Source organism: Barbus barbus, assembly GCF_936440315.1.
Source record: "Barbus barbus genome assembly, chromosome: 12".
Lineage (NCBI taxonomy): Eukaryota > Metazoa > Chordata > Actinopteri > Cypriniformes > Cyprinidae > Barbus > Barbus barbus.
The window spans coordinates 2209494-2228665 of NC_136740.1; the positions used below are offsets into that span (position 1 = coordinate 2209494).

The following is a 19172-nucleotide window of genomic DNA, read 5'->3' on the forward strand; positions in this document are numbered from 1 at the left end:
CATCCACCGAATACTGACTGTTTCTCTAATCAGCACCATACTTCCTGTCGGTATGTTTAAGCAGTCTGGTGATTACTCATCTTTGTTCTTTAACTGCTTACTTTGTAAATGTTTTCTGATATATGATTGCTAGAAATATGTGTTCTGTACTGTTTATATACTGGAATGTCATAGTGACATGGATTATCATTTAAATTAAACACGACATAAAAGATCAAACACAAACTCTACAAAGTCCAGAACTGATCTTTCCAAAATAATATTTATTTACACTTGAGTATAGTGTTAATAAACTCACTCTTTATTACCACTATCTCTTAAAGAAAAGTTCATCCACCAGTTAGTATTTCATACATCTTTTACTCATATAATCTTCCATATATTGGTGTAAATTCAAAAATCTATTCATCTTCATCTTTTCAGAACACTTTATAGCAAGTTAGTAAAACATGCAAAACATTTTTTTACATATACATCAAAAAAGAACAAAAAAAAAGTAAAGAAAAGAAAGAACAAAAGTCAAGTCAAGTCCAATTAATATAAAAACAGGCAAAGAAATACATGGGAGGCAACGAATGACCAAAACATGTTTGTTTGTTTTTCGGCACAGGAAATGTAAAAAAATTTAATTGTAATACATTGTCAAAGATGTAATCAGTATGTGTAATGCAATGCAATGGTTTGATTGAGTGCTTTATTTAAAAACTCATATTGGGGCTAGAAACAATGTAGGCAACAGAACTCCGAGATTCTACATAAAAGTCCACATTAAGATCAATTTAATGGATCCAAATTATTTTGTTGTTTTGAATGATTTTTTTGTAAACTCCAAAGTCCAGCTCCCAGCTGATGAAAACAGGAGCAGTCCACTAAAGTGTCAGTTCTTGATATGATATCCAAGGCAAACTTCAAGGTAGCCCTAGCCTCTAGTGTCTTCATGCAAATGGCAGATGCAATGGAAGGAGGAAACCTTCAGTGAGGCTCTAAAAAACAACATTAAAAATATACTGTGAAGCAACAAAATGACAAAATGGCAACAAAACAGTGAATGAAGGGAAACAAAAATGTCAAACATATGTACATACAAGGCAGAATCATAGAGAGATGGTGAATATTTAATAAATACCTGAATGTCTAAGAATGTGGGCTGCTGATGAGCATCATTCATCTCCAGATCCAAGACCAAATGTGAGGCACCCTCAAGTTGTCCATATCTAGTAACCGATGATCTCTGTGAGAGAAAAAAAACATGACAAAACATACACTATAAACGACAAGAACTTTTACATGGCTTAATGCTGTGAAGAAAATCCTTTAGAATAAGCAGACATACAGTATGTCATTCAATTTATTAATAAAGAAGCTGATAGGTGTTGAGACAATAAAAATAATATAGAAAAGTTAAATCAATGTGGTCTTTAGGACACAGCGGCAATAAATGTAAATTTAGTTCAACTTACAAGTACTACATTTCATCCAGATCTGCCCAGATGTTATGAGTGAGGAATGGATGAGACACCTGAGTCATCTGAAATCTTCATTGGATATCACATCAGTGGAGGACTGACAGTAAATCTGGGCCTTGAGGACTCCTTTATAGAGTAGTCAGGAGTTTTGAAAAGGACTTTGGAGACAGACTGGATCCAGTAAATGAAAAATGGACTTTCATAACAAAAATAATATCCAGTTTTAGGGGACATTAAAATTGGCTTGTTGTACAAAGTGCTTGCTCCTCCTTTAGTGTTTATGTATGTTTATGTATAAGTGTAGTGTTTTTTTACATTCTGTGAAACCAGCGGCAACTTTTATTTGATATGATGGCTAGCATCCTCTAATATATCCATCTATCAAATCTATACAAATATGTAAAAATAACCACACTCTTTGTTAATCTAATTACTTTTTTTCTAAACCTTGGTATATTTTTCTGGTACATTATGCTTAAATAAACCTAAGTATAAAAAGAATTCCCTAAAATAACATGTAGAAATGTAATAGTAATATTAAATACAGTCTAATCAGAGTTTGATTTAAAAAAAAAAAAAATCTAAATGTAATTTGCTGTATTTGAGCTTTTCCTGATTTTAGAAGCTGTACTTAGTATAAATCAAGAAAAGAAAAACATCACTTTCAAAATATGCAATATCTGTATGAACTGAAATAAACCTAAATTATGGTATCAACTACGATTAAAGCTAAACAGGCAATAGTTCTTAGGCATCCAAAATACATAAAATGGAAACTTAACCATCGCCAGACAAAAAGATACTGGTCGTTTTTGGAATGCATTTTCCTATACCAAACACATGCAAAGCAGAATAAAGTGATTATTTTTTTTCTTGAGTTAATTTATGTGTCTTATGTAACTAGTGTATAGAGTCAGCTATCATAATGAAAGCTGCAGGACCATGTGGTAAGTTTGTTGTAGGGTCCGGCTTTAAAATCTGCGGCTGTAACCAGAGGACGTATATGAGGATGAGGAGAAGCTCATGCTGAATCCAGAGCCAGTAGCATCAAAGCTGCCTCTTCTTGAACCTGTCCTAGAGCCTGTCTTGGATCCAGACCGAGATCCAGAAGCAGATGCGGCACCACTGACATTGTAAGGACTGTAGAGACCTTTACTGGATACTGATGAAGCTTCCAGAAGCCTAAGGCCAGATCCCTCCTCAACCATGCTTCTGTCCATGGCATCTTTGTAGGAGATCTTCAGTTTGGTTTTGGGGCACGTAAGGTATTTTGTGTAAGCACTCACATCTCTGAGCTTTTGTGCTGTACGGCCATCAATAGCAGCTTTCCTGATTGCCTCCTCTAGGGAGATTCGTCCCTCAACCTCTGGCTCAATAAGGCCACCAGTGAGATACTGCACTTCCAGGAAACGTTGCCCTGCCTCATAGTAAAGCCAGCCTTTCTTGAGAGCCTGAGCAGCAGACATTCTAACTTTAGTGCGAGGATCCTCAAACCCATGAAAAGCTTTCTGGGCCAAGTTGAGTCTGTCAACCATTATCTTGTCTATAAGACCTTTCTCTGTGGCTTCAGCAACTGAGAATTTCTCTCCAGTAGATGGGTCTATTATGCCACCAGTGCAAGCCTGTGCCTCCAACAGTCTCTGGCCAGCTATAGAATCCACTAAGTTCCTACGCATGGCTTCAGTGATGGAAACTTTTTCTAGGCTATCTGTATCAAGGATTCCAGCCACAGGACCGGTCTCCTCGGTTGGATCATTCCATACAGTTGCAGGAGTTTTGATGGAAGGTATGGGGCTCATTGGATAAGAGGAGGTGGAACCAAAGGAAGAGGAGCGGGAACGGAAGCCACTCATGTTTCCAGATAGCATATCAGCAAATTCTGTGATAGAAAGTGTGCCAGTGCGGTACTGCTCAATTGCACTCTGGTCGATAAGACCTCTTGCAATAGCATCATCAATGTCATACTGTTGACCTGATCTTCGGTCAATGAGTATAGACTTTTCTACCCCTTCTGAGGATGTTATTGTGATTTCTTCCCATTCGCACTCTTGCTCTGAAAGTTCAATGTAAGTCTGATGGTCAATTAGTCCTTTGCGGTAAGCTTCATACACAGACATCTCTTTGCCTGAGTCAGGATCAACAATGACGACTCTGCGTTTGCGAACAGAGGACTTGGAAGAAGTCTTTGTCTCGCGTTTCTTTTCTTTAAGAAGCAAGAGCACAAGACCTGTGTCTGGGTCGACAATACACCTGTCCATCAGTTGCAGGTAGGTAAGATTCTCCTCGGTGTTTGGGTCAAAGAAGCCCTTAGTGTCATCCGATGGGTCACTGAGGATCTCGTTCATCTCCTCATCGAAAAAGCCTCGGTTGTAGGCCACTTCAACAGGCAGTCTGTGACTCTGCTCTGGGTCAATGATTCCTCCAGTAGCAATCTGGGCCTCGAGAAGACGAATTCCATGGTCTCTCAAAATCAGGCCCTTTTTCATAGCCTGGAACAGTGAGATCATTTTGCCTGTATAAGGATCTTTATATCCAGTTACAGCCCTCTCAGCAGACAGGAGCTTGTCTTTGAACTCTGGACCGACGATTCCCATCTTGACTGATTCATTTACAGTTAACTTGAGGTTCTTGATAGGGTCAATGATATAACCTGTGGCTGCTTGAGCTTCCATCAACTCGAAAGCAGTGCCTGGCCTGATCATATTCTTTTTCATGGCTTGGTAGATAGACAGTCGGTCTTTACTAGACTCCACAAACACGCCAGCAATACAGCTTGAGCCCTCAAGATATTTTCGCAAGCTATCGCTCACCTCCTCCACCGTTAGTAGTCCCTCATTAAGCTTGCTGACTGTTTGTTCATCGATGATTTTTGAGCGGAATAACTCTTCGATTGTTATTTCTTTTCTGAGACCTTTGAAGAGCAGTCTTTTGTCTCCTAGAGACAACAGATATTGCCCATCTTTGTCTAGCTTACATCTTTTCAGAAGTTGAGAATATGAAACTTTTTCATCAGTCAATGGGTCGACGTATCCTTTAACCTCATCTGAGAGCTTTTCGTTTGTCTCTTTGTTAATATATCCACGTTGTGTGGCAATCTCTGTTGGCAAGTGGAAGTTATATTCTGGATCAACAATGCCACCTGTTGCTGTTTGAGCTTCAAGAAGCCTTAGGGCATAGTCCTCTGGGACAAGGTCCTTTTTCATTGCTTGGAAGAGGGAGATCACCTTTCCACTATATGGGTCCTTATAGCCAGTGACTGCTCTCTCTGCAGACAGGAGCTTATCATGAAGTTCTGGGCCCACCACGCCTTTACGCACTGCTTCATCTACAGTGAGCATTTCATTCCTGACAGGATCAATAATGAATCCAGAGGCAGCTTGAGCCTCCAAGAGGGCCACTGCAATGTCAGGCTTCATCAGCTCTCTCTTCATTGCTTGATAAATGCTCATCTTGGAATTTGAATCAGTCACCACTCCAGCAACACTGCCAGTTCCATACAAATACTGCTTAACACTTTGCATCTCCATGACATCCCGCATAGTCTTATTCTCTTTCTTCAGCAGATTGTAAGTCTCAAGGTCAATGATACGGGCATTGTAGAGATCTTCAATAGTGATTTGACGTCTTCTTGTGCTGCCGGTCTGAGTGCTCCCCCCTTTAATGATTTCTCTCTGCTCCAGAATCTCAATTATAATGATAATCATTCGTTCCTTTGTTATATTGCCAGAACGATATTCTTCCAGAAGCCGAGCCCTCTGATCTTCAGGTAGTAGATTTGAATTCATGACATCCCAGAGAGACATAGAGCCCTGACCTTCAATGGGTAGGTCAATCTGGGCATTGGAAAGATCACTCTGGGTTTGTTCTTCACTGTAAAGGTATGTCTTCTCCACAACAGTTGGGGTCTGTGGTTTGGAGAGCTTTAGTAGATGTAAGCCTGTATCTGGATCTGCCATGCACTTGTCTTTCAACTGTTTGTATGATACGTTCTCATCAGATGCAGGGTCAGAGAAGTACTTGCTTTCAGCAATGCTGCTCGCCAGCTGTTTGGTAACATATCCGCGCTGGATTGCAGTCTCAACAGGAATACGATGACTGTTTACTGGATCAATAATTCCACCAGATGCCAGTTGCGCCTCCAAGAGAGGCATGGCATGTTCTTTGGGAATGAGGTCTTTGTCCATGGCTTGATATAGGGAGATCTTATTGCCTGTGAATGGGTCTTTATATCCAGTGACAGCTTTTTCAGCAGAGAGAAGTTTCTCATGAAGCTCTGGGCCAACAAGACCTGCTTTAACAGCATCATCCACAGTGAGACATTCATTTCTTGATGGATCCACAATGAATCCTGTGGCAGCTTGAGCTTCAAGCAGGGCAATACCTGTGTTCTGTCTGAGGAATTTCCTTTTCATTGCTTGGTAGATGCTAACTTTCTCTTTTGTAGGCTCAAGGTAAACTCCAGCAATGCTCTCAGACCCTTGGAGATACTTGTTGACCGAAGCGTTTTTGCTAACCTCTTTTGGAGTCTTTTTACCTTTTTCCAGCAAATCATAGGTAGACTTATCAATGATTTTGGAGTCAAATAATGATTTGGCTGGAACTGGTGCCCTAAGTCCCTTAAAGCAGCCCTCTTCTTGTTTCTTGGCATCTTTCTTAGTAACAATTTCAATTAAAACCTTTATAATCTTCTCAGTTGTCATTGTCCCAGATCTGTATTGCCTTATCAGGTCAAGCCTTTGCTCTTCAGTGATATAGTCAAAGTTAATGAGCTCCCATAAGGTAACTTTTCTCCCTTTGAATGGTCCACTCTGAAGTTCAACAGTTGCCTGAGTCATTGCGTCTTTGGTCTGGGCATCAGTGTACTTCATCTCCTCTTTGGCATTGATAGCTTGTTCAGACAAAGGCAGAAGCTGAAGGCCAGTCTTTTTGTCAGTGACACATCGTATAAAAAGCTGTGGATATGTGAGATATTCCTGAGTGTTTGGGTCAAAGTATCCCTTAACTTCATCACTTGGGCTGCTCAAAAATTTCTGGGTTGCATCATCAAAGCAGCCCTTTGTGCAGGCAATGTCATGTGGAATACGGTGACTTTGAACAGGATCAATGATGCCTCCGGTTGCCAGTTGTGCGTCAAGCAGTCGGACTCCTTGTTCCTTCATGATCAGGTCTTTCTTCATAGCCTCAAACAGAGAAATAGTTTTTCCAGTGTAAGGATCTTTATAGCCTGTGACAGCTCTCTCTGCAGACAGTAGTTTTTCATGAAGTTCTGGACCGACAACACCTGCTTTGACAGCCTCATCTACTGTAAGTTTTTGGTTTTTAACAGGATCGATGACATATCCCGTGGCAGCTTGTGCTTCCAAGAGATTAAGAGCAGGCCCAGGTCTCATCATATCTCTTTTCATGGCATCATAAAAGGACATTGTTTGTTTGTTTGAATCAATAATTACTCCAGCAATGCAGTTAGTGCCCTTCAAGGCATTGCGCACATGCTCCATCTCAGACACGTCTTTTACCAGCAGTTGTCTTTTCTGCAACTTGTTATAGAGATCTTTGTCAATAACTTTTGATTCAAGAAGTTTTGTAGCAGGTACAGGCGCTCTCAGGCCATCAAAGGCAAGCTCATTCTTTTTCTCTTTTTCCTCTGCCACAGTTAGAACAATTTTGATTATCTTTTCAACTGTAATTTTTCCCGTTTTGTACTGGCGGATAAGATCTTTTTTCTGGTCTTCAGTGAAGTACTCAGAGTTTATAATCTCCCATATGGTCACAGTCTTTCCTTTAAAACGGCCAAATGGCACAGACACAGTTGTCTTGTCAAACACATCTCTTGTTTCCTCATCTGTGAATATCCTGGCATTTTGAGCAGCCGCCTCAGAAATGGGCAAAAGAAGAAGTCCTGTTCCTGGATCAGTGACACACCTTTCTAGTAATTGTTGGTACATCAGATTTTCTTGGGTGTTTGGATCATAGAATCCCTTGACATCATCTTCTGGATTTTGTAGGATTTTATTGGTGGCTGCATCAAACTGACCCTGCTTATAAGCTATTTCATTTGGCACACGATGACTATTGACTGGGTCAATAATGCCACCTGTTGCTATCTGAGCCTCAAACAACCTGATGGCATGATCCTCCCCAATGAGACCCTTCTTCATAGCTTCAAAGAGGGAGATCTTTGCCTCTGAGTATGGATCCTTGTAGCCAGTGACAGCTCTCTCTGCAGACAGCATCTTGTTGTGAAGTTCAGGTCCAATTAGACCCTCTTTAACTGCCTCATTGACAGAGAGTTTCTTGTTTTTAACTGGGTCTATTATGTATCCAGAAGCAGCCTGTGCCTCCAGCAACACTAGCCCCGTCCCAGGAGCAATCTTCTTTTCCTTGATGGCTTGATAGATGGGCATTTTTTGATTTGGATGCACAAGCAGGCCACCAATGCAGTTCTTGCCCTGAAGAACTGTTTTAAGTTTGTCTGTCTTGCAGAGTTCTTGGACTGTGGTGTCACCGCTCTGGAGCTTATCATAATCCATTTTGCTTAAAAGTCCTACTTCAAAAAGTCTACTTGCAGGGACCTTCTCACGAATGCCATCGAAGGATAATGGAGAGAAACCATGTGTGCTGTCAACTTCATTAGAAATACTTTGACCATTGAGGACTTTTTTGCATTCTGTCTGGATATGAATTTCCTGGGTGATTTTTTGATTAACCTCCATCTGCTGAAGTTTCTCACGCAGTTTCTGGTTTTCCTCAGCAAGAGCCCTTTCTTGTTCAAGCCTTTTCCTCTCAAGTTCTTGCATCTCTTTCTGCTTGATGAGCATCTCTTGTTCAGCCTCTTTCTGTTTTATCAGAGCAGCATCCATAGTAGCCTTCAGTTTAATCTTCTCATCCTCCATTTGTTTTCGTTGACGTTCCTGCTCATCCTTAAGCGCTTTTGACTTTTTGACCTCTTCTTCAAATTGGCTCTCTAACCTCTTCTTTTCATCCTCAATTTGTTTTTCCTTCTTCAACAGCATCTCCTTTTCTGACAAAAATGTCTGCTGGAGAATTGTTTTCTCCTGTTTAATTTGTTCTTGCTGAGCATTCACCATCTGAAAAGAAGAAACAATGAACAAATGTTAAAAAAAAAAACATTCAGAAAAATTATTTTAAATTATGTAAATATCCATTTTATGATTAATGTGAACTCATTAGGGAATATAATCAAAGATTAGAACATTTGTAACAAACAAAGGAACTGATTTAAAGCAATGTTAGTTTTTGGAGAGAGGGTTAACAATGACATGAGCAGCAAATTATGCCATCTTTTACACAATACCTCTTTGGACTTTTTCTGTAACTCCTCAGCCTCTTTTTTCAATTTTGCCTTCTCTTTCTCAAGATCAGCAATGGCTTTACGCAAGTCATCTGCTTCTTTGTTACTGCCCAATCGCTGTATTTCCAATGTTTCAACAATTGTCATTTTCTCTTTGGTGGCAAGCTCGGTCTCATGAAGTCGGGCACTAATCTCATTTGCCTGCTTCTTAAATTTCTTGGCTTCCTCCTCAGCTCTAGACTGAGCATCACTGAGCTGGGACACCTGAAGTCTTAGTTTCTCTGCCTCAGCTGTTATAGCCAACTGTCTTCTGCGCTCCGCCTCCAATGATTTTTGGAAGCCCTCAGTTTCCTCCTCAAGCCGTTGCTGCATCAGTTGTTTGTCTTCAAGCAGCTTTTGAGCTTGCTCTTGGGCAAGGTCTTTCTGTCTCTGTAGCATTTCTGCCTCTGCTCTAAGTTTAGAGGCCTCCTGAATGGCTTGCATCTTTTCTTTAAGCATCTTTTCAGCAAGTGCTCTTTGCTCGGCAAGGTCAGTCTCTGCAATATGTCTCATGCGAGCAGTCTCCTGGGCCTCAATGCTGAGCCTGGCAGCGTCCTCGGCAAGTTTTTTCATGTTCTCAGCCTCCTCAGCTAAGAATATTTGAGTATTATCTTTGTCCTTCTGCATAAGACGTTGGTTCTCCTCTTCAATTCTGAGCTTGAGTTTGATGAGCTCCTCCATTTGAATCTTGACTTTGAACAGTTCCTCCTCTACCTGGGCTTTCTGTTTAACGGCATCACCGACCTCGTCCTTAAGGCGATAAAGCTCCTCATCCAGGAGAGTCTTCTGTTTGTCGGTCTCATCCAACCGCAGTTTAACTTTCGCAAGCTCTTGCTCAACCTGAGATTTCTGCTTAAGTGTTTGCTCTGCAAGTGTCTTTTGCCTAGCCATCTCCTCATCAGCCAGCTGTTTCTGTTTCAGCGCTGCTGCCTCTGCCTGGGCACGCTTTTCTGCCTCTTGCTCTGCCTCTTTTCTGAGCCTCTCAGCGGCTTCTTGGGCTTTGGCCTGATTGGCTGCCTCAACCTCAGCAGCCTGACGCTGACGCTCTGCATCTTCTGCTTGTTGGCGGAGGAGGGCAGCCTCTTTCTCTGCCTTTTCTTTGGCCTTTTCCGCTTCTTGGGCAAGCTTCTTGGCTTTCTCAAACTCCTCCTTTAGCCTTTTCTGTACCAGGCTGTCCTCCTTCTGCTGAACAAGAACACTTTGGACTTGCTGTTCAGCTGTAATTGCTTTCTCAGCAGCCTCTTTGGCAGCAAATATTTGCCTCTCAGCTTCTTTGTCAGCATCTTGTTTTTGCTTTCTGGCCTCATCAGCTCTCTTTTTGAGACGCTCAACTTCTTCCTGGGCAGCCTGGCGCTGTCGAGCAGCTTCCTGCTCTGCGGCAGTAATCTTTTTCAGTTTTTCTTCAGCCTCCCTTCTTCTGTTTTCTTCCTCAAGGGCAAGCTTGCGTAGTTTCTCGGCTTCCTCCTCCGCTCGTAGTTTGCTTTGTTGTGTTTCGTCTGCAATATTCTTCAGCTTATTCAGTTCAAGCTCCAAATCAAGCTTGCCAGATGAAGCCTTTTCAAAGTTCATTTTCAAGATACGAATCTCCTCTTCAACTATTCTTTTCTGTTTGAGAGTTTCATCCACAATTGTTTTCTGTCTGTCTAATTCCATTTCAGAGGACTTCTTGAGCTGTTCGATCTTCTGATCAATGTCTTGCTTGTGCTGGGTTGCCTGATCTTCAAGAGCTTTTCTCTGGTAAGCCTCCTCATCGGCGTTCCTTCTCAGGCGTTCATTTTCAGCCTCTTTTTCTTTTAGAGCTATCTCTGCTTCAGTTTTCAAGCGAGTTGCCTCATTAATGGCAGCAAGTTTCTCTTTGAGAATTCTCTCAGCTTCCGCTCTCTGTCTCGCTGCTTCTTCCTCAGCCACCTGTCTCTGCCTCTTTGCCTCTTCAGCAATAGCACGGAGCTTGGCTGCTTCGTCTGCAAGATTCCTCAGTTTAGCAGCTTCAGCTTCCAGAAGTTGTTTACTCTTTTCAGTGGTGGACATGCTGTCCTTTTCAGCTTTTGACTTCAACTGCAAAAGTATGTCCATTTCACTTCTAACTTTGGAAAGCTCATCTTCAAGCTGCTTCCGTTGCTGCACTGCAGCACTAACCTCATTCTTAAGACGGTACAGTTCATCGTCGAGCAGTGATCTCTGTTGCTCGGCATGATCAAAATCAGCCCTCAAGCGGATCAGCTCCTGCTCTGCGGAGAGCTTCTGTTGCGCTGTGCTCTCTGCCAGCTTCCTCTGCCGCTCCAGCTCTTGCTCGGCCATGTCTTTCTGTTTTAGGGCAGATTCTTCAGCTTTGGCCCGTTTTTTGGCCTCACGCTCAGCCTCGTCTTTCTGTTTTTCAGCATCTTCCTGTGCAAGAGTCTTTTTGTGGGCTTCTTCCTCTGCCTGGAGCCTTAGACGAAGGGCTTCATTGGCTTTTTGTCTCCACTTTTCAAGCTCTTTCTCAGCCTCCTCCCTTGCTTTGTCTGCCTCTTCCTGTTGCTTCTTGAGGTGTTCTGCCTCCTCCTGCAGTTGCATGACAGTCCCGTGCTTCTCTCGGAGCGACTCCTCAAGTTTGGATGTCTTCTCGACAAAGGACATGCGCTTGCTCTGCAGCTCAACAGCGGCACTTTTCTGAGCTGCGTCTTGAGCGAGCTTGATTTGTCTGTCTTTCTCGATCTCAGCCTGCTTCATGTGTCTTTCTGCCTCCTCTGCCTGCATCTTGAGCTTCACAAGGTCATCCAGGGCTTTCTGCTTCAGCCTGGCAGCCTCTTTCTCTGCTTCAGCCTTCAGCTTCAACTCTTCCTCCGCCATCCGCTTCTTCTGGGTCTCCTCTTTAACCTGCATGCGAAGTTTCTCAGCCTCTTCCTGAGCAGCTTTGCGAAGTCTCTCCGCCTCTGCGGCCTTGTCTCTAAGCTGGCTGAGCTCGTCCTCTGCAGTGGACTTTTGCTTCAATGTAGTTTCCAGCTGAAGTCTTATGATGCGGATTTCTTCCTCTATTTTGGACCGGCATAGAAGAGTCTCCTCCACTTGTTGACTCTTTGATTTGATCTGTTGTTCGGAGAGGTTTTTGAGCTCGTGCAGCTCCAGCTGGATGTTCTGTTTTTGCCTTTGAGCATCCACAGCAACAATCTCTCGTTTGCTAACCTCCTCTTGCATCATGAGCCTGAGCTCCTGTGCCTCTTTCTCCGCTTTGGCAATGGCCTTGGCATGACCTTCAGCTAGCTGCTTCTGTTTGTCTAACTCTGCCTGCATCTCAGCCATTTTTTTCCTCTCTTCTGCTTTTAGTTTCTCAGCAGCTTTCTGTATTAGTGGAAGTAAATCGTAAAGAAAATCATGATTAAGATTAAGCATGACGGGGTGTTAAAAGAGTAGTTTACCCAAAAATGAAAATTCTGTTATTATTTACTCACCATGTCATTCCAAAACTGTATTGACTTTCTATGATATTATATTTTTACTTTCTTCTGTAGAACACAAAAGGTGACGTGTGTGATATATCTATACACACACACACATATATACACATATGTGTCTCGGCCACTCTTTTTAACATAATAAAAGTAAATGATAACAGCAGATGTCAAACTTCAAAATGATGATGATGATAGCTTTGTTTGAGGAGCAGATCACCAATCAGCAAAGTTGCTATTCACTACAATATTTTTCACTGTATAGCGACAAAAATTTTAACCTAATTCAATATCTTCAGAAATCTAGGAAGACAACGCAAAAGTTTTATGAACGGCTGTTATCGTGTTTCATCACTTTTGAAGTTTGAAAGCTTCAGATCCTTTTCTTTATTAAATGTTTATCTTTTGTGTTCCATGGAAGCAAGAAAGACATTTAGGGTTTGGAATAACATCAGGATGAGCAAATGATGACAAAAGTTAGCATTTTTCAGTGAACTAATTCTTTAAGTGTTAAAATGATTATTTGGCTCAAAGAAAGACAGGCTTAGATGCAATCATGACAAACAGGGTTAAGGTAAATTAACAGTCAAAAATCATATGCAATCATTTGGGTTATCGTAAGATGATATAATTAATGTATGGAGACACAAGACATTGGTTTATAACACTACACTTTCACAACATGCGAGGGAGAAGCTCCCAAATGGTAGCACTAGGAAAACCATTTACTACATTCCAGTTAAACAACGTGATTAAAAAAAAAAAAAAAAAAGCTCTGCAGAAAAATATAGAATGTAATCAATATGCTGTTGCTATAAACTAAATGACTGGATGAAAACTGAGCACACAATTAATGCAAACTACCAGTGTGTTAAAAACAATTCTGCCTTTCTAAAGATTTATAATTGTTAAGAATGAGAACTTGATTTGGTGGCCTGAAAAATGGTGAGAAAAACATAACTAAATACCAACATTGCAAGCAAGTACTCTAGTTAGCAATGGAAAATGAGCTATAAGTGTTAAAAGCAATGATTCAGGCAGACAAGCAGGTTCTTATCTACATATGAAGAGGAAAGGTTAGTATGAAAAGAACATGATCTAAAAATGACCTTAAAATATAAAAAAATAAGGGCAGTAGGAATCTGATTCTCAAATAAGATTATACCATATACATATAAACACACACACACACACACACACACACATATACACACACACACACACACACACACACACACACACACACACACACATAAATATAGGAAACTTCAATGATACTATAAAGTTTTCAGTGATGCATCTTAACAACATAATTAAAATATATAAATATATTAAATATAAATATATTAAAACTATGACTACTTTATTATATTTATGTATTTTAAATTAGGTATTGTGGAGATTACATTTAAGGTAATTTAAACAAAAAAATAATTATAGATACAAAAAAAAAAAAAGGATAATCTACCATATGAGCAATGAGAATCAGAAAACTACAATGAACAAAAGTACCATAACATTTAACTAGAAAGGGTAAATCATAAAAGCTTGATGGAAGAAAATGCAGAATATTCATGAAGAAGGATACTGGAATATTGGTATGAAATTACTATAGCATAATGAAAAGTTTTACCTCTTTAGAGCCCAAAAAAGATCAAGCAATCATCAAGACAAAGCACTGGCAAGCAGTTAAGAGAAGCAAAGAAATCAAAGGTTAGGGTTTGAAAGACATACAGTAGTGAGAAAAGAGAAAAGTATATAGGAAAGGTGGGCCTCATATGACTTGCTTTCCCTAGTGTGTATCAGACACTGTCTGATGTACAAATATAACATTCAGTGTTCTGTTAAAATACATCCAAATACTTCATCAGCTGCTTGTATCTTTTCAATTAAATTAAATGTATCGCAAATTAATCATCATGAGCTATTCTTTCTTCTTTTTTGTTGCAAAAATGAAAGTGTAAAAATAGAAAAAATAAATAAATTACCCTTAACAGATAATGTGATTATTAATGCTTAATATTTTAATCAAGACATAATTAGGGCAGGATATATACAAATGTATTCTACCCATCACATATCTCTGAAACGCAGTACCATACTATTGAAAATAGTTTTATTTGTTCCCAAAATGACATAGAAGAAATGTCGAGTCAACCATACATTAATTAAATGTAGATGTGTTTTTCTGATGAATGGTTGGTTGGGTTGGTTAATGTTAGGTGTTAGGTTAGTGTGGTATGAACAGGGTCCCCTGATGCCACGCACCTCCTCTCCCTCGATGCGCCGCTGCGTGTCTGTGATGAACTTGATGTACTGACTGGTCAGCGTCATCAATTCACTATAGCGAGTTCTCAGAGTGACATACTATGGAAAAGACAAAGCATATTGAAAAATTATAATTAAAAAAATTAAAATTGAAGTTGATAGGATAACATAAGTGCACACTGAAAATTATAAACACCATAGTAACCTATGCAGCAGTCAAATAATGCAAATGGATAAGAAGTGAATGATCTGAGCTCTTTCTAACCTCTTGAATGATGTTATCAGAGGCAGACTCCATCTTGGTTTTCTTCAAAGGAGAAGTCAGAGGTTCGACCTGAGCTTTGTAGGCAACCAACTGAAGTTCATAGTCCTGGAAAAAAATTAAGATTTTAGCACTCCAACTACAAATTGTAGATAAATAATAAATACATTTATATGCTCTCTCTTACTTTAATGGTATCGATGTAAGCTTTGGCGTATTTCTGGCACTCATCAACTTTCTCTTTGTTTTTCTCAATCTCTTCAAGCAGTTTCTGTAAAAAAAAAATCTGCATATTATACTTATGCCTTTGCAAAAGGTTAACAAAAAGAATCTCATTGCAATGTATGACAGAGAACTAATGCACATCGATTCATATTCCAGAAGCTTCTCTTCTGAGACTTAAAACATTCCTCACAAGATCTTTATTGATCTTGTTCCATATTTCACAATGTTCAAAATTTCATTTTTAAAATGCTACACTGCACATTTGTATAGATATTTGCATGTTTATGAAGTGAATAACACAGCAAGAGTATGTGATTTATTTGTCTTTGTAAATTTAGACACATACTATACAAAATAATACTTTATTTATTACATTTGATGTCACTGGTTATTGTTATTTTCAGTTTCACTTGGACACTGATCACTAAATGAGCTTAACTGTAACTGTATCTAATGATGTAAAGTGAGTGTTGGGAGTAACTTGTCATAGCATTTATGCTGTTCACCTTTGGATAGGTAACTTAGATTATCACTAAAAAGTCTTCAAACAAGCGTGAAGTATTGCTTAACCCACTATCCGTCACTAGCTGTTAACCCAGGGTTAAGCGCCGATGGATAAAGCTTGTGTCATTCAGTACCTTCTCCTGCGCCAGTTGCTCTTTGAGCGTCTTGCTGTCGATTATGGGCACGGCCTGGATGTTCTCCTGCCGCTGTTTGGCGTCTGCGATCCAGCGGATGAGCCAGTCGTAGGTCTCCCTGTAGTAGCCCAGCTGCCGGCCCAGCTGCTCCAGCTCGCGCTGCCGCAGGTCGATCTGGGCGAAGACGGCACGCCAGCGGTCCTGCAGGCTGCCCAGGAGCTGCCGGTAGTGATCCAGCTCGGCGTCCCGCTCGCAGTGAACCTGAAGCATGCGCTGGCTGACCGCCGTGGCCTTGGCCAGCTCACTCTCCATGTCGTCAAACACGGGCCGCTGGGTTTCTGCCTCCGAACGCATTCGCTGAACACAAGTGAACAAATTGATTTCATCCCAAATTTAATGCAACCACATTATGCATACAGTACACTAGGAGGTGTATATGTTTTTTCATTAAAAATAACTGCCAAACATCCCAACATTTGGCAAAAAGTCTTGACTTAAAGGTATAGTGTGTTTTTTCTGTGTTAAAATATTGTTAAATTTTGTTAATTAATATGTGACCCCGGAACACAAAACCAGTCATAAGGGTCAATTTTTCGAAATTGAGATTTATGCATCATATAAAAGCTGAATAAATAAGCTTTCCATTGATGTATGGTGTGATGTATTGTTAGGATAGGACAATATTTGTCTGAGATACAACTATTTGAAAATCTGGAATCTGAGGGAGCAAAAAAATCTAAATATTGAGAAAATCTCCTTTAAAGTTGTTCAAATGAAGCTCTTAGCAATGCATATTACTAATCAAAAATTAAGTTTTGATATATTTACAGTAGGAAATTTACAAAATATCTTCATGGAACATGATCTTTACTTAATATCCTAATGATTTTTGGCAAAAATGAAAAATCAATCATTTTGACCCATACAATGTATTTTTGTCTATTGCTACAAATATACCCCAGCGACTTAAGACTGGTTTGTGCGCCAGGGTCACATATGGATACAAGTAAATTGTAAGTTAATTTCCCCAAAAGATCCAACACTGTGGCTTTCAAAGCTAAATTTGTTTGTTGAGAATCAGCCAAACTGACACAACCCATGATATCAGTCAATTACAAATACAGTCTGTTTGCCCAACCAGTGGCAGATTGGGAAACCTGTTTGAACACAGTCATTAATTTTTGCTCTTCCGTTCAGTGTCAGAGAAAAAGCACATTTCACCATTAATGTCTTCCAAGCTTGGCTTAAAATACTGAAGGCATCCTTTTTTAAACACAATTTTACACTAATTTCTCTTATTCATACATCTACATCAGAGAGCCACAACCAACTTCTAAGGTGACTTGAAGACTTTCTTGATTTAAAATTATACAAAACAAGCATTAAAATATGCTAAAACAAAATTTAGAATAGCTATTTTTTATTTTTTATTCACTCCCCTCAACAACTGTAAAATTGGTGTATATGAGGAAGCCTTATTTTAAAACGGTTTAATTTGTTTTAAAAGTGTTAAGTGAATTCTAAAGCTGGAAAAGTAATGAAAAATCCTTAAACATTTTTTATAAACAATATACATTTTTGTTTTTATGCCAAGCTCTAAAATATTTTATTTAATATAAATTGTAAGTACACATATTTTAAAAAATCCTTATCCAGTAAACCACAAACAACTGGAAACATATCAATTAACTGGTTAAAAAGATCAGGATCCTTAAGGAACATTCAGCTCTTAAAACCTCGGGAATCCTAAAACTGAATTTACAGAAACTAGAAATGTCAGTGCTTAGAATATTGTTGTGGACAAAGGACAATAAGGATGAGAACCACTGACCTACATCCTTGTACATGTTACAAAATGCTACAAGAGTCATCTAGTGTTATACAAAATGAGCAGTGAATATTACCTTGAGCTCAGAGCAGTAGTTGTCCACCTCCTGGACGTTTGTAGGAACCGTGTGAACCTCACGCAGGCGAGTCTCATATTTCTTCACCACATCTTCTGTCCCTTGTGTGCTCCGGATCACAACTTCTATTGTCTTAAGTCTACAGAAAAAAAGAATTGCCTTGATCTGATCTTATGCTCAAGATTATTAGTGCATAATAAGACAGACAAATGAATAAGAGACAAAACATGAAGGACAAGCAGCAGCAGATATGCTATGCAAAGACAAATTCTGCACAGGTGAGAGCGCTCCTTACTTCTCCAGGTAGACTGAGGACAGGTTGTAGGTTTGGTCCATCTTCTGCAGGGTGATGTCCAGCTCTGAGCGCAGCACTGGAGTGCTGGACTGCTCCGGAGAGGACAGCACCTCCTCAGCTTTCTGAGACACTCGGTCCAGGTTCTTCTTAATGCCGTCCAGCTCCATTTGCACTTTCTGTTTGAGCCACATTGATTCATTTGGTTAAATATGACAAAGAACATGGTGCATAATTCACATCATAATCAAAAGAAAAAAATGAGAAATTATATTCAAGGTATAGTTAATTAAAACTGAAAGTAAAAACCCTTAAAAAAAGTTTTGTTGCTTGAAATAAAATGAAATATGAAAAAAATATATTTCCCTTATTTTCAGGCAACGTTTAATTTTTTAGTTTAACTTGATGTACAAATATATATATAAAAAAAAAAACGGAAATAAAAATGTCTATACAGTGACAAAAACTAAAAATTACTACAATTTTAACTAAAAGTAAAATGAAAAAGTAAAAACTGATTCAAAATATTAATAAAAACTATAATAGTATCTCAAAAACACTAAAATAACACTGATCATATCTTGGAGATTTATTTATATTGTGACATTATTTTCAGCACAATTAAGTACAAATTTGAATACCATAATGGGCTAAAATGTATATCTAATATTGTTTGTTCTGGCTTTAATTTAGTTTGTATTACTGTAATAAGCATCTATTGACAGTCACAATAAATCACAATGAGAAAAAATTGGAAGAAGATCTCAGGGAAATGTGCTTAAATGTCACAAAAAACAATATCACAAAGCAAAAAATCTTAATGGTCATAAATTGTGATTTTGGGGATGTGTTCTTGACATGTTTGTCAAAATTCATCCATTTATGAGTCACAAATATGATTTGAATTTGTATATACATTCTTCAGCTGAAAGAGAGTTTTAACTGGATAAATGATAAAGAGCCAGAGTTTTGTGTCGTACTCTCTGATCAGTGGTCTTCTGCATGCAGTCTCGGTGCGGATCTTTATCCACAGGTAACCGGATACGGGCCACCGTACGAGACTCGCACTCTTCGATCTGCTGGCGCAGGCTTTTGATTTGGGTGATGTATGACTTGCTTATGGATTCATCCTGCTCGCCTGCGAAGAGAAAAGATTTGTTATTACAGTTTTCTAACAACACTAAAGGCAAACAACAGTTTATCTCTTCATTTATCAGTCTGCTGCAGCCAACATTCATGACACTTAGTCACGTCACACACATTCCATCTGTGTTAGTGGCTCACATTTCATCCCAAAATAATATATTTAAATGTGCATGAAGAAAACGAGGCATATTT

General features: G+C 39.4%; 1 protein-coding gene across 3 annotated transcripts in view; it reads right to left on the minus strand.

Moving 5' to 3' along the window:
* Positions 1 to 238: 238 nt before the first annotated feature.
* Positions 239 to 19172, minus strand: part of LOC306878348 (plectin-like) — a gene marked incomplete at its 5' end in the record, with an annotated part of 125923 nt that continues 106989 nt past the window's right edge. For all 3 annotated transcript variants that reach the window (XM_079430633.1, XM_079430631.1, XM_079430632.1), the window contains 11 exons: positions 239 to 983; positions 1127 to 1231; positions 1461 to 8554; positions 8782 to 12135; positions 14514 to 14612; positions 14779 to 14883; positions 14963 to 15046; positions 15639 to 15995; positions 17543 to 17681; positions 17838 to 18013; positions 18815 to 18972. In XM_079430633.1, the coding sequence (XP_079286759.1) occupies positions 2438 to 8554; positions 8782 to 12135; positions 14514 to 14612; positions 14779 to 14883; positions 14963 to 15046; positions 15639 to 15995; positions 17543 to 17681; positions 17838 to 18013; positions 18815 to 18972 (10589 nt within the window). In that variant the 3' untranslated portion in view covers positions 239 to 983; positions 1127 to 1231; positions 1461 to 2437. The remainder of the gene's footprint in view (positions 984 to 1126; positions 1232 to 1460; positions 8555 to 8781; positions 12136 to 14513; positions 14613 to 14778; positions 14884 to 14962; positions 15047 to 15638; positions 15996 to 17542; positions 17682 to 17837; positions 18014 to 18814; positions 18973 to 19172) is intronic.